At 37.4% G+C, this 14,195-nt stretch overlaps 1 protein-coding gene across 1 annotated transcript; it reads right to left on the bottom strand.

The window, feature by feature from the left end:
• Positions 1 to 2,582: 2,582 nt before the first annotated feature.
• LOC129110136 (NF-kappa-B inhibitor delta) lies at positions 2,583 to 10,061 on the bottom strand. Its single transcript, XM_054622318.1, has 12 exons — positions 10,000 to 10,061; positions 7,378 to 7,514; positions 7,254 to 7,287; positions 6,759 to 6,949; positions 6,469 to 6,656; positions 5,885 to 5,990; positions 5,597 to 5,743; positions 5,446 to 5,497; positions 5,126 to 5,283; positions 4,685 to 4,801; positions 4,373 to 4,537; positions 2,583 to 4,274 (listed from the first exon to the last, which is right to left on the bottom strand). Exons 1-12 carry the CDS (start codon positions 10,013 to 10,015, stop codon positions 4,203 to 4,205), a joined length of 1,383 nt encoding a protein of 460 aa, XP_054478293.1. The 5' UTR covers positions 10,016 to 10,061; the 3' UTR covers positions 2,583 to 4,202.
• Between the last annotated feature and the right edge of the window lie 4,134 nt (positions 10,062 to 14,195).

The raw sequence follows: 14,195 nt of genomic DNA, 5'->3' as shown, positions 1-14,195 counted from the left end.
GTATAATACTTCCCCACTGCGGGACTAATAAAGGATTATCTTATCTTATCTTATCACAAGTAACCCACCATTCATTGTGAATGCAGTGTTTTGCTGTGGCCACCAGAGGCTCCCTGCTGAGTTTACAGAGAGGGTTCTTAAGCAGTTGTGCATGCTGTCCTGTCCAGCTACCTCCTTTCATATCCAACTGCAACCTGCTAAATTTCTTGGAGACGGAGAATCCTCTACATCTCTGCAGTGCAGCCATGGCCGACACAGGTTTGACTGTTTTTGTCTTCTTTTATGGGATTTAAAAGGATGTAACATGCATGAAGCAGTTTGTCAGATTGACTCAGTTGAGAATGAATTACTTGTTTGGTGATTAAATATGTAATCATTTTGTGATTTTTCATTTAATTTGGATGAATTGAATTAATTGTTTTTGTTTCATACATATCTTTAATTAGCTTGCTGCATTGTTGCTTCAGTGCCGAGAGCCAATTTACTGCTGATGCATGGATCAGTGTTATAACAAAGGGAGTTCTTCAGTTAACTCCTCACTGGGATGAATAAATGAACCATACTGAATATGTTTCTCACTAACTGTACTCTACAGAGAGACATATTCAGTATGGTTCAAAGACTCTTTTTGGTAGAGAGAACAGTGGAAAGAAACACAAACTGCCGGCTCAGCCCCTTGGGTGTGGGGGTTCATCAACATGCAAGCCGCATTATTGACGCCCAGAACACTCTGGCTTAGGGTGTAGCCTGAAAAATCACTGTTTTGGTTAAGAGGAGAATTTTCTTTAACAGTGTTGGAAAAAAATAAATAAACAGAAGCTATTTCAAGTGGCTTCTTAAACTTTTTTCTTATTATTATGCAAGCCCTCTTTGTTTTTCTGCTGCTGTGATGATACCCCCGTATCCTGCTGCTAGCTTGTAACCCACTTTTTTTCATGGTGCAGCTTTTTTCTGCTGAGCAAAGATGCTGCATTGAGCTCCTCTCAGTGGAAAAAAAATACTCCTGAGGAGCTTTTGAGCCAAGCCTGCAGATCTGAAGAGCTGCCAACCTTGCTTTCCATGGTGCTGAATTGAACACAACCATTTAAAGATTATTTCTGTCAATGGAGCCGCACTCGAAATAACATTTTAACCTGTTTCCTAAAACTACCCCTTCTCTGTCTTTGCAGAAACTATCTTTCCAGACCAAAGTGACTTTGATTATGGTAAGATTTACACCATCTACTACTTTCATAAATCAGAAGCACCATGTTTAACATATGATATTTTCTAGTATGTTTCAAGTTCATCATAAACCGAACCCTCATAAAGTCCCACACGGTTATGTCCCTTGTAGATTATGAGACATTGCGGACTACGGGGGTTGTCCTTGCAGCAATCATGTTTGTTTCTGGCATTTTAATAGCCCTCAGTAAGTTAAGACTTTCTCTCACATATCACTTGAATACAGAGGTTTTATCATATATACATGCTCACCTGTACCTTTGTAACTAATCTATCATTCTTCAAACAGGTAAAAAATTCACAAATTGTGTAAAATCCTCATCCAAGTAAGAATTGTGCAAAGCTTAGTGGATGATCCGCCTGCGCATGCTGTATGAATTTGACTTGAATGAAATACCCGACCAGTGTGGAAAAAAAACGTTTTCTTGTTCTATGACTAAAATTGAGTTCCCCACAGCTTTTAATTTCCCTGCCCTGGATGCCTCTTCTAAAAATACCCCATTTTCCCTGTTCTGCATACTCAACCCAAAACACTCTGATGTTCTCTTTATCTCAGTGCTTGCTCCTAAAATGTATGCATCACACTCCTCATGTGTTGGTAGTACGTGGGCAGAGTATATTGATCTGATATGACCTGATCGCATGCCGCTTGTATGGCAAGACGAGAAGAAAGAGGAGGGCTGCTACTTCTCAGTTACCTCCGAATCCTGTGGCTCCAACTGTTTTTGGATCCTCTAACCCTGATAATGTATTCTCTTGATCAAATCCAACTCTGAGTTAAAGTTGTGGCCACAGTTTTCAATCTTTATTTCCAAATTTGAAATCTTAAACAATTAAAACAATTCAGATACTTACTACTTTCCTTATTTCTGTTTGCAGTTCCAACTCATCTGGTACCCAAATCCCAAAGACAGAGGGTAAGTTCACTTCACTGTTCAGGATCATTATGTGTTTAAACTCAATTTGGTAACACTTTCTCTCTGCAATTCTGTCTGATTTGTTTCCTTTTTCTTTTGCAGTGCCTCCTCAAACTGTATAGAAAATATAGTATATACTTGAAAGAGAGGATGTCGTTACAAGAACAACGCCTGCGAATGCACACATACAAACATACACTGGTTATTACTGGCCATCCCTGTTTGGCTAATATACATCTGCCAGCTGGATGATCAATAAACAGGGTTTTCCAACGCATCCTTACCTGGTTTTATTGAGTCTCTCACTAAATTCTGTAGAAGGTCTATAGCGATGAAATATCTTTCTACAGATTGTTCATTAATGTGTGAGTGTTGGGAATAAAATAAAAAAAAAAAAAAAATAAAAAATTACCAACTATGAGACTTGAAAGGTTACTTTTAATCAAACAAATGCAACAATGGTTATCGCTCTTCTTTTCATCTCACTCTTGTAAAACAATTCAGTTAAGAGCATGATTGAATATTCATAAACTAACAAAATCTCCAGGTCGAAGAAAAGGAACTGCACACTTTGATCAATTGTAACAATTGTCTTTTTCTGTTATTTTTCTTCAATTCTGTTGATATCTAGCATGACAAAATAAATAAGAAACCAATAAATTAAATATGCCAACATGAAATAGCTAGCATAATATCTTGATTAGAAATTAAAGGTATGTTCAGTTATGATTTTTATTTTAAAAATGCTTTGAAAAATATTTGAATGGATGTAATACAGTGTTAATTTTGTAGTAGTCATTTATTTAGTCTGAATCTAAAGGCAAAGGTATATATATATAACCTGTAAAGCTGAAAAATAAGACCCCTGTTTCAAATAAAGGTCTTGTCTACTCAAGATAATTTTATCAATGTCTTTTAATAATCTTATCATCATATACAATATACAATATTATCATTAGGTTGTTTATTAATAAGATTGATCTTTCCTGTGGGCTTTACATGAATGTATAACATCTTATAGAGATGACACATAAGTGAAAGGCAGCTTGATTCCTAATAAATCTCTCAAATTAGAGTGAAAAACAAACCTCACCTGTGACTAAGTTGTATTGTCACGGCAGTAAACCTCAGTGGAAACTTTGGTTTTCAAATAAAAATCCTACTGACACAATCCCTTTCTAGTGGGATGGTGTATTTTTTCCATCCTACCAAGTGTTATTGTACCTTTATTCATGACTCATGACTAAAATATACAGTTAGTCAGACAATTTGTCACCGCACTTACTCACGTAATGTCTCTTTTTTGTCACAACTAGTTTCATATACATAATAGTCTTGCATACAGTCAAGTTTCTTTTCCCACAAAGAAAAAAACGTACTTGATGTTAAACACATAAGTATGATGCATACAGAAATGTGATAGCTACTTCTCATTCTTAACACACGCATTCTTAACATAAGCACACATGCTGACCAAAATCAATACCATCACTCAGTGTATCAGTATGATAACTTATCATGATGGGGGGTTTTAACATGACAGTCAGAGGGGTTTCAGGGACATTGTCCTGGAGGTCATACAAACGATTTCATAGAAATCAACATTAATTTGGGAGTGAAACCTGTTGGGGGAATGAATATTACTCCACCTTCCGCAGAGACGTCTATAACCTCTGCTGTTTGTAGAGGCTCTTCATTTCTGTTTGTTAAAATAAATACATAAATTAAAATGTCTCTTATAGTCCGATTTTTTTTTCACATTTTGGAATGAAATGCTTCGCCTCCACAAGAATAATTCGCACCATGCGTAGAATAATAAATAGAGATATTTCTTTTAGAGACACCAAATCGCAGAGAATTTAAGATTTATGCATTAAAGCATAATTTACCTAATCCAATGAAAATGATATATAAAGCTTAATGTGCCAAACTAGTTTGTTAACAAAATATAGGCCAGAGATTCCCAAAGCAACATAACAATAAACTGTAAATCCTCTTAACAGAGGCACATCTTAAAAACTCATTCCCTCCAAATGGGGATTACAAGTGAGGATTTTAAAGTCATTCCTGGTCCTGCAAGGACACGATACGTCGACGAGAGGAAGCACTTCGTTTCTTCAGCATGAGCTTGAGCTAGAAATTGAAACATACATTAATGATAACTAATAACCCTTGACAAAAACTGAAACAGTGCAGGTCTGGCTGGCTGTTCAAAATGATGTGCTGCTCACCCGCTCTCCCTGGAGGCCGCTCTGCAGCAGGTGAGCTGGCTGGTCGTTCTCCAGGTTGCGGATACTGGGATCAGCTCCTCTGCGCAGGAGTAGCTGCAGGATCTCCTCCTGATGGGGGTTACCATGGAGACCAGCTGCCATGTGTAAAGCTGTGTGACCATGCGCCTATGCAAAAGGGGGGGGGGAATGCAGCATGACTCAGACTGTTCATAGTCAGGTATGTATACAGTATATGCTTATAAATTCACATTAATCCAGAGACACTGCATAATTCAAATCCAGTTTTGAGCTTTGTGTCAGAGTGGGACTCACTTTCAAGTTGACAAAGTCTTTCATGTTCAGCAGGGGAATCCTCAGCAGATAAGTCACCAGCTCAATGTTCCCCTCCTTGACTGCCAAGTGCAGCACAGTCTTGTTACTTTTGATTTCCTGGAAGTAGATAATTGAAAGTGATGATTAAAAAAATAACATAATGACACAACAAGTCAGACTGGGACATGTAAGCATCAAATAACGCAGATAAACCAAAACAGAGAGGGGAGTAGGGGAGGGATAATGGTTTGTCATCATGGTTGGATAAAACCTGGGCACTTCCCCTATGAACTGTTTATTCTGACTGAAAGGTCAGGGTTTAACATATTAAACTCCATACCTGACTGCTGACCTACCAACTACTTAGATGTCTCTGTTGTGACACATATATGCTTATTACACGCTCACATAACATTCAGAAAAGGGAGAGCTATATTGCACCTGGCTGACTAGGGACGCCCCGGAAGCGAAGATCATCTGTACACAGGAGAGCTTCTCTGAAGCCTTGGTCTGAAGACCAACATCTGCCAGCCCACTGTTGGACAACGCCTTCATGGTAACATTGTGAGAAATGGCTGCACTGTGCAGAGGAGTCATACCTGAGGCAAAGAAGAAATCACATGTAACATTTGAATCAAGCCTCGAATGATGTAAATACTTTGTAATTGATACTGAAAACATAGTCCACGTTATAATGTATGACTAGGTTAACACTACTGGCCTGTTGATTAATCATTTGCATTGTATTAACATTTAGTTACCCTCAAAATTGCGGGCCTCCAGGTTGACAGTCGGACTACTGGACAGAATTGCCTGCAAAAGAGGAAGCGTTAAGGTCTGCTAGGTATAGCTTACTTTTCTGACCTGCTGTAATAGACATGCCACATCACATCATCACTACTGCTGCTTTACCTGAAGAACCCCAGGTAAACCATACTGGGCAGCCAGATGAAGGGCAGTTTGTCCTTTAACGTCACAGGCATTGATGTCCGCTCCAAAGGACAGCAGATCTTGCACAATCTCTGGCTGGTTAGCCGTCACCGCCACCAGTAAAGCAGTCTGCACAAGCACATTAATCAAACAACTTTATTGTGAGAAATTCTCATCCTGTGCTAATGTTTCAGATAAAAAATAAATTTAAAAAAATGTGTGCCAAAAAAAGAGCAATTTGCATACTTTGGAAGATTTTTTGGTTCATACCTTTCCCTTGTGTTCTTTGGCATCAAGCCTGCCTAAATCCCTCAGCCTCTCTGCAGCAGCAAAGGCACACTCCCTGAGCCCCTTGGCAGAGTAGATGTGCAGGATGCTGACAGAACAAGAGCACACGAGAAATTTGTTTCAAATTTGGCAGGAGAGTCATGGTAATCCCTGGAACCAATTTCACACTATTCCTCTTTCACAGTTTTGAATTTGTCTCTTCATTTTATGTAATCATTCAGCATGAGAGGCTGACTCATTCACATCTTTTGGCTTTTCTTAATCTCTCGTGGATGACCAAACTGCAAATGTGGCTCTCACTTTTAGCTCGTGACTGAAATCGAAACTCCTTAGTAAATAGATAAATTGTGCACTCACATATGCACATTCACACACAATAGTGATGTCAGCATTGTGTGCGTGTGTGGGGGGGGTATCTGTCTGTATACTATCAGTGGAATCTATGATCTCAAAGAAAATCAGAGGGCTCAATTTTAACTTGTGTTCTCTATCTTGGGTCTTGCTATCACACATGTAATCCACATGCCATCATTCTCACACATATGTAAACATTCATAAGCACTCACGTGTCTCCGTCTTCATCTTGCCCAGTAGCTCTGCTGTACTCCATCCCGCTGAGCAGCATCCGGGCCTGTTCCAGCTTGGTGGAGTCCATCGACGAACCAAAACTCAGCTGTGCGGTCTGACTGGGACCCAGAAGAGACCAAGGGGAAGCCATGCCGGGATCTGAGACTGCACTCATAGGGCACTCCTGCTCAGGAGAGAGCAGGTAATAAAGGTCAAACCATCACACAGGTATGGTACAGATACATACAACTTATTAGTAGAAAGTCCATGATGAAAGGATTTCCCTTACGTATGTTTGAGACAGTGTGCCTGCATATCCTTGGACCTGCTGCTGTATGATGTATTCAGGTGCCATTGGGAGGCTGTAGGCTGCAGCGTAGCTGGTTTCTGGATGGCTGGGGTAGTAACCAGCTCCAGACTCTGGTGCCGGGGTCCACTGCTCATAGCTCACTGCCATGTCTGAGTAGCTGCTTGATGCACCTAAAAAAGGTTTTGATGCATTAAGACATGATGCTTAAAATAAAGAATAACAAGTCTGGGGATGTTTCACAGGTCAAAAACACATAATTATTTTTTTTAATTGGTGTCTTAACTACAGTGCCCATGTTCATCTTAATGAAGGAACATGTCACCCAAAGCAACAGTGTGGCTTATTGATACATTTTTAATACTTTTTGGACAACGATGAAGCTCTATGTCCCAGGTGGAATGAGCTATATCAGGCCATAAAGAATATCACCAGACTTTTCCTTTAAGTGTTGTGCAGAAGTTGTCCTACTCTTACCTGTACAGGTAAACTGTTCTGCTGAAGGTAACTGCTGCGGAAATAGGAAAAAAACCCATAAACAATCAGATCTTTATGATATTATATTTAGTGAGATGCTGATCCACTCTGTGTGCTGCCTTACTGTAACAGCAGCTGGAGGAGCAGGACTTGTGCTGGCTGTAGAGCAGGAGGGTGGGACAGACGACGTCTCTCGCCTTCTCTTCTGCTCCAAGAGTTTCTTCACTGTGGGCAGACTGCAACACTGCTTCTCTTTTGGCGCTGAAAAAGGTAAAAAGTGTAAAAAGGAATGGCTATTTGGTCATATATTTTGTCCACATGTGATGGACATAATAGATTGATAAAGTTTGGAAATGCAAAAGTAAGGGCTGCAGCGAATTACTTTTTATAATTATCCATGTATCGGCAAATTATATTTTTCCAAGTATTGATTAATTATTTGATCTATAAAATGTTTTGTCCATCCAAAAACATTTTATAGATTGTATAGAATATGGGTACACCATATTCTACATTATTGTTAGTGTGTTGTTTACTCTCACTGGAATATATCAATATTTTACTTTCTATCTCATCAAGAGGGGCTTTGTTTTATTAAAGCAGTAAAAGCTTGGATTTTAATTAATGTAGGGCAGAATCAATTAATAGAGTGTGATGATAAGATTACAGTGCTATCGCTTAAAGGAGTCCACCTGCTCACTTTCTCCACGCTGGCCTTTTTCTGCACCAGACTTGACAAAAGTACATCAAACAGAAAATATCAAATCCATTATACTATGACTATGTTTTCCCCCTGCTGATCAAAAAGTATGATTTCCATTTAACAGGTGAGAAAAATAGGAAAACATATTACAAAACAGAATTCTGATGTTTCCAGCTGCCATGACTATACAGGTTATTTCCTCCAAAACTTCACCCCACACGTGAAAGATAAAAATGATATTTCCACGTTGTCTGTGGAACCGGAGTACAAAGATAAAGCTCTGAGAAACCTCTTCCATTAGGAACGCAGATCGTGTGGCCGTGCAAAACCAGAGCGATTCATACAACCTTTAGCATGGGATTGCCACAGCTTATTTTCTATGACATCTTCCTGTCTCGCTCCGTTACGCTCACAGAAAGGCAAAACCACATCTTCCTGTCTTTGGTGTGTCACAGGCACGTCACCTCGACACGTGTAGCCGCCTTGTGCTTTCTATTGCACCTACATGATCCGGAGCCAGAGCAGAAGAAGAGAGTTATGTTCTTTTGTCATTTTTCTCTTATTCTCCTGCCTGTGGATGTTCACTTATGTGGTGAGCCAGACAGGGACAAGACAGCTCTATTCTCCAGAACAAATACAAAGAAGGTATACTTCTGAAAATAGCATATGCAAATTCCACCAGTGAGAGAGAAATGTGAGTTTGTGGAGTTCAGATTTCTGTCGGTTAGCCGTGTCCTTCTCTCTTTCAAAAGCAACACTTCCACTTCCAGCTGAAAACCTGCCCTAGACAATAAGGCCTTGTGCTGCTGTGTGTGACCTGCCCCCACAAAATAGTAAAGGTCACTTTATCAGAATAAATGACATCAGTCAGTACATTTCAGTGACGCCAGGTTTCATTTTCAAGTTCAGTAAGTGTTACAATAGGTTACTCAACCCTGACTCGTTTGATCTTTATAACAAAAGGCAACCATAACCTTTTCAACTGATGACGTAATGCTGCAAAATGTAACTTGACAATCTATATTGAACAGTAAATTACCAGATAATAGAAGTTGCCCAACACTTCACAGTCTGACACATCAGCTGAGAGAAACTAAAAGTGAGGAAATGGCTTTTAACAGTTTCTCCAAGAGTACGAGGACATCTTAGCCCACACACATATATACATGTTGGGTTTGCTCAAACTGCCCCCACACTGCTTTGGGCTACTCTATGCTATATTCAAATAAGACTTGTGGAAAGCCCTGGACATTGAGTCATGTGCGTGGGAGGTTGGGGATTCCGACGACCTTTCTCTTTTAGCTTGCTCTGTACAGAAAGAAAGAAGTAGTGCGGAGACAATTTCCTCATTTTGTGGTATAACTGAGCCCGACAAGCCTGACAAAATATGTAATCACTCAAGCCTGTGTCAAAGAGAGCACGAACAAAGAAAGTAAAGTTGTAACGTCACAAAGTTTGTTTGTCTGGCATTAATCAAAAAGGGGAAATGAAAACAATAAGCAGGGGTGGAGGTTCAGCAGGGTTTCCCCAAATAATGTCCTGACTCTTGGATTCGCCAGAATTATGACGTTATGCATCGAAAACTGAAAGAAGGTGTCACGACTGTTTTCAAAGTAAAATATACATATTGCCCTTTTGGCTAGATATACACAGTCTAACATTAAAATACAGTTACAGTTGCCATTTTACAGAGGATCAATTCCTCTGTAAAATCAAAGATGAGAATTAGGGTCTACAGTCCCAAATAAAGTCAAAACTAAATATATCAAATGTGTTTATGATGGAGGGATACATGTGTAATGTGGTAGGCTTACAAATACAATCAATTAGCTTTTATCAAAAATACTGCCACTAACACAATAACACATTAATAATTGTTGAAAACAAGTATATTCAGCGAAGCAGTAACTTGAAAAATGATTAGTTGTCATCCATACCTACAAACCATTGATCATTGTAAATCTGTGATCAATGAATAAATCATACCAGCAATGACAATTGTATTCTACACATAATTAAGAAATTAAAAGCATGTATACTCACATTTATCAAAGTGCATGTCAGAAACGGTTTTGCTTTGAAATCTTCAACAGGTCGTCCTCTCGGTCACCAGTCTGTTCAAAAAGGTGATGAAGTGATTTACAGCGCCGGAGCGATCTGTGATGTTCTGTGATGATGTCTGACTGGCTTGTTGTCGCTGCCTGCTTGTATACACAGAGCACGTTGTTCCCCGTCACTGCCCCGAGCTTTGTTCAACGCCCTCTAGCAAAGGGGAAGCCACACACATGTCAAACCACAGCAGGGTAGAGAATAAAACCAGATGTGATGAACAGTTATTAAAAAGTATACAAATTACAAGTATAAAAATTCAACACAAAGGTAATTGGGCACAATGGTGGAAGATGTGTTTAGATCATTTAATTAAAAGTAGGAATAGCGTTATGTGGAAATACATTTTGATGAGTGAAGTGAAAGCATAGAGGTATGATCAGAAAAATGTATTCAAATTCAATGTAAAAGTATTATGCTGAATGGCTCCCATCTGTAGAGTATTACTATACTATTGGTTGTTGTAATATATGAAGTGTTAGTAACATTTTAATGTTGTAGCTGGTCAAGGATTGTAATTTTAACATACTTTAACAAATCAATTGTTTGGTTTAATTATCTAATTTTATATGCTGATTTTATGTTTATGTGTAAAAAGGTTAACCTGCAAATAAATAAATAAATTCACTAACTTTAACTGTCAATTAAATGTAGTGTAGTAAAAAGTACACTATTTGCCTTAAAGTTAGCAGCACTTTTTAGAAGTGACCAAGACTGCCTCAAAATTGTACAGAACTTGGATATTTGTACTTTATTGACTCAGTCAGTCCGTAAATCAATAAATCAACCAATCAATACAAAAAACTACTTTAATGCAATGCTACAATACTGAATGACAAACAATAAATAAACGTGTCAATACGGTTTGTATCTCAATAAAAGAGACATCACCAACACAACAGAATAACAACAAATTACTACTAATAACAATAATACTTTATTTATGAATAGATTTAGAGTTTAATTTAGTTTTAGAGTAGAATTGTCAGGCTTTTTTTTTACCCCAAAAGGAAGATATTGTTGATGAAAACTCATACTTAATCAGTGTAAAGTCTACATTTTATGCTTAATAACTGATTAAGCATAAAAAAAAACACTTTTCTTAGTTTCAGATGATTCAACACTGAAGAAAAACATAATTACTAATAATATATTCCATTTCTGCCAATAAATCCCCCTTAGTCCTACACATTGCTCCTAAAGCACAAATTATCACAAAATGAAACTGAATGTTTTCAGCTTTAGAAAACACACATCATTTGTTATGCCATCTATTGATGTACCTGTCAATCAATATGAGATTGAGAGCAGTTTCTCTCCTGTGTTTTGAATTTTAATAGTTAGGCTGTTTTGTTTATTTGTCTCTCAGGTTGTGTGTTTAGTGAAATCTATTTTTCTTTTTGGTACACTCTATAGGCATAGACACAGCCTTACAGGAAGCTCTGTGTCACCAAAATAACATTTACATGAAGAGCTCATTTTCCTCCATAGACCATTGCCAAACAACACAACAGTATAGAGAGATGTAAAATGTGGAGAAATATAATGAATTAAATATAATTAAAGGACCAAATTGAAATAACAAGTGAGCCAAGTGTTAAATAAAAGGCAGTTGAAACTTATTAATTAAAATGGTAAATGGAAAAAAGTTGGATATGATAAGAAAATGGATAAATTGGTCCTATCATGTGAGAATCTGTGATATTATTATATTTATATGTTTTCTTTTATGAAAATCTTTGAATGTTCAGACAGCCTCAAGTTTTCAGTTTGGTTTTAAGGATCAAAATAAACTTAAAGCTCCTTTCCTGTAGGAAAGAACAGACAAATGGCCAGAGAACCACAGGGACCTAAAGGAAACTTCATTTAAAAACATGTCTGACATCAGTGGTGAAGAAGTACTCAGATCTTTTACTTAAGTATAATTGATACTACAGTGTATAACATATGCTGTTAACAATAAAAGGCCTGCAGTCTAACTTCAGTGAGACTTCCAAAGTAAATGTAATCATTTTGAAGAAACGACATATATTATATTACTGGAATATTCAAACATTGGCTTGTTCATCACTCTAATGTTGTAGCTGGTAAAGGTGGTTAAATTGTTTTTGTATACTGCTGGGTAACTTAATTTGTAAATAACACATCATAATTAATTTGTTGCTATATATTTTGTATTATTAATATGAATCTGTAAAGTAACAATAACTAAAGCTATTAACTAAATGTAGTGGAGTAAAAGTGCAATATTTGGCTAAAAAATGTTGGAGCATTAGATAGATAAAAATTTGAGTAACTACCGAAATTTTTACTTCTAAGTACAGTAAATACTACTCTGTATTGAGTAAATACTTAGTTACTTTCATGACTTGACAATAGCAACCACCCTCCAGCCAAATGCTGGTAGAATTTGACGGTGGCGTGAAACACATTAACTTTTACTAGTCTCTTATGCCACTGCACCACTAATGCCATAAGAAGCTTTTTGTCTTTCCCTTGATCTGTTGATGTTTTCATACAAAAGGAGCTTTACAACCCTTTAAGAGGGAATATTTGATGACTGTGTTGTACATTTTATGTAGTCTTAATATGGGTATTACAGTGGTCATTTTCAAATGTAGTTATTCAAGTAAATTATAGCAAATCGTATTCAACTTTAATCAAATGAAACTTAATTTCCGAACAATAAAAATGTGGAAAGTGAAAATGCTGAGTGGCTAGCTATAGTGGCTGGTGAGCAAAAAAGTGAATGTTCACGGTAAGGTTAGTGACTTCTTAATTAAAGACAAATCTTAATTTTTTTTTAGATTCTCCAGTGAGAGTAAACAAGTAACTAACCATTAATATAGACTATATAGATATTACATGGTTTGTATAGCGCCCCCTTCAGGACATTTCCCCCCAATTAAGTATGCATTCTTTTCACAAAAGTCACAAAATTTCAAAGGCATCAATCTGTAGTGATGCACACTGCCTACAAAAGCCTCACAGCTCCATCTGCTGTTGCAAAGTGTCAGGATCAATCTATTAAAAAGAAAAGGCACTGCTGAGCTAAAATGAAACTGAACACAAACCACACAGACAAAATCTATGTTGGTAGTTACAAAAGCAGCTACCAGAATCAGATCATATAAACATGCGTTGACTGCCCTCTGGAGGCTGTTCAGGCACACAGGCTGACGGGCTGACAGGCTAGGAGAAGAAATTGAAGCAAAATGTTTGTATGAAAATCTGTTTGATACAAGCATTAATCCTTAAATGTCATTGTGAGAGTATCTGTTTATCGAGTAAAGAGTCAGCGAGTCAAGAGTTGGCACATTTAAACAACCCACATACTTAACGCCTTTATTTCGAGGGGATCTCTCTCACTTTGATCTGAGATCTTAGTGAACAGGCCCGGAAGAGGATCCAGCTCATGCCCTCTTCTGACATCTCCAATTTATGCCCTCTGGCAGAAGACACAAAGTTTTTTTCTACCTCCATCTTTGTTTTTCTAAACTCAGAGCGGTAAAGGATGTAGCTCGCCTGGGGTTTGTGTAACAGCGTCATACTGAGTATAAGTGTGTCACAATCTTTTTCAATCGTTTCTTGTCTTTTTTAATGTTTTATGTCGGTGCCTTAGTGGTCTTTAATTAACTACATTCACTCAAATTCTGTACCTAAGTACATTTATAGATACTAAATGAACTGATAAATAATACTTCTCAAAGTAGTTGAAATTAGCTCTACCTTTACTATATACAACATCAAAGGGAAATACACATTAAGACATCAATAATTATAATCCAGTGATATAGATTATCCTGAATTTGGTCATTCTGCATAATTAATGTTTTTACTTTTGTTACTTTTAGTATATTTTGTATACTTAAACTTAAGTAAGATTTTGAATGCAGTACTATTATTTGTAACACAGTATTTCTACAATTTGGTTCTGCTACTCCCTGAGTAAAAGATCTCACTTCTTCTTCCACTGCAGCTGAATTGTGTATATTATTTAGTTATTTTGGAAATGGAGTGCAAAGTCAAGGACAAACTTTTTGGGGACATTTTAGTATATGCTATTTTATTCTAATAAAATGTAAACCTACTCCGTTTGTATTCAGGCACATAAAATCTTCCAATTGTGT

Source organism: Anoplopoma fimbria, chromosome 20 (genome assembly GCF_027596085.1).
Source record: "Anoplopoma fimbria isolate UVic2021 breed Golden Eagle Sablefish chromosome 20, Afim_UVic_2022, whole genome shotgun sequence".
In the NCBI taxonomy this organism is placed as follows: domain Eukaryota; kingdom Metazoa; phylum Chordata; class Actinopteri; order Perciformes; family Anoplopomatidae; genus Anoplopoma; species Anoplopoma fimbria.
The sequence above is the reverse complement of the archived record's forward strand: the minus strand, read 5'-3'. Positions and strand labels throughout refer to the sequence as shown.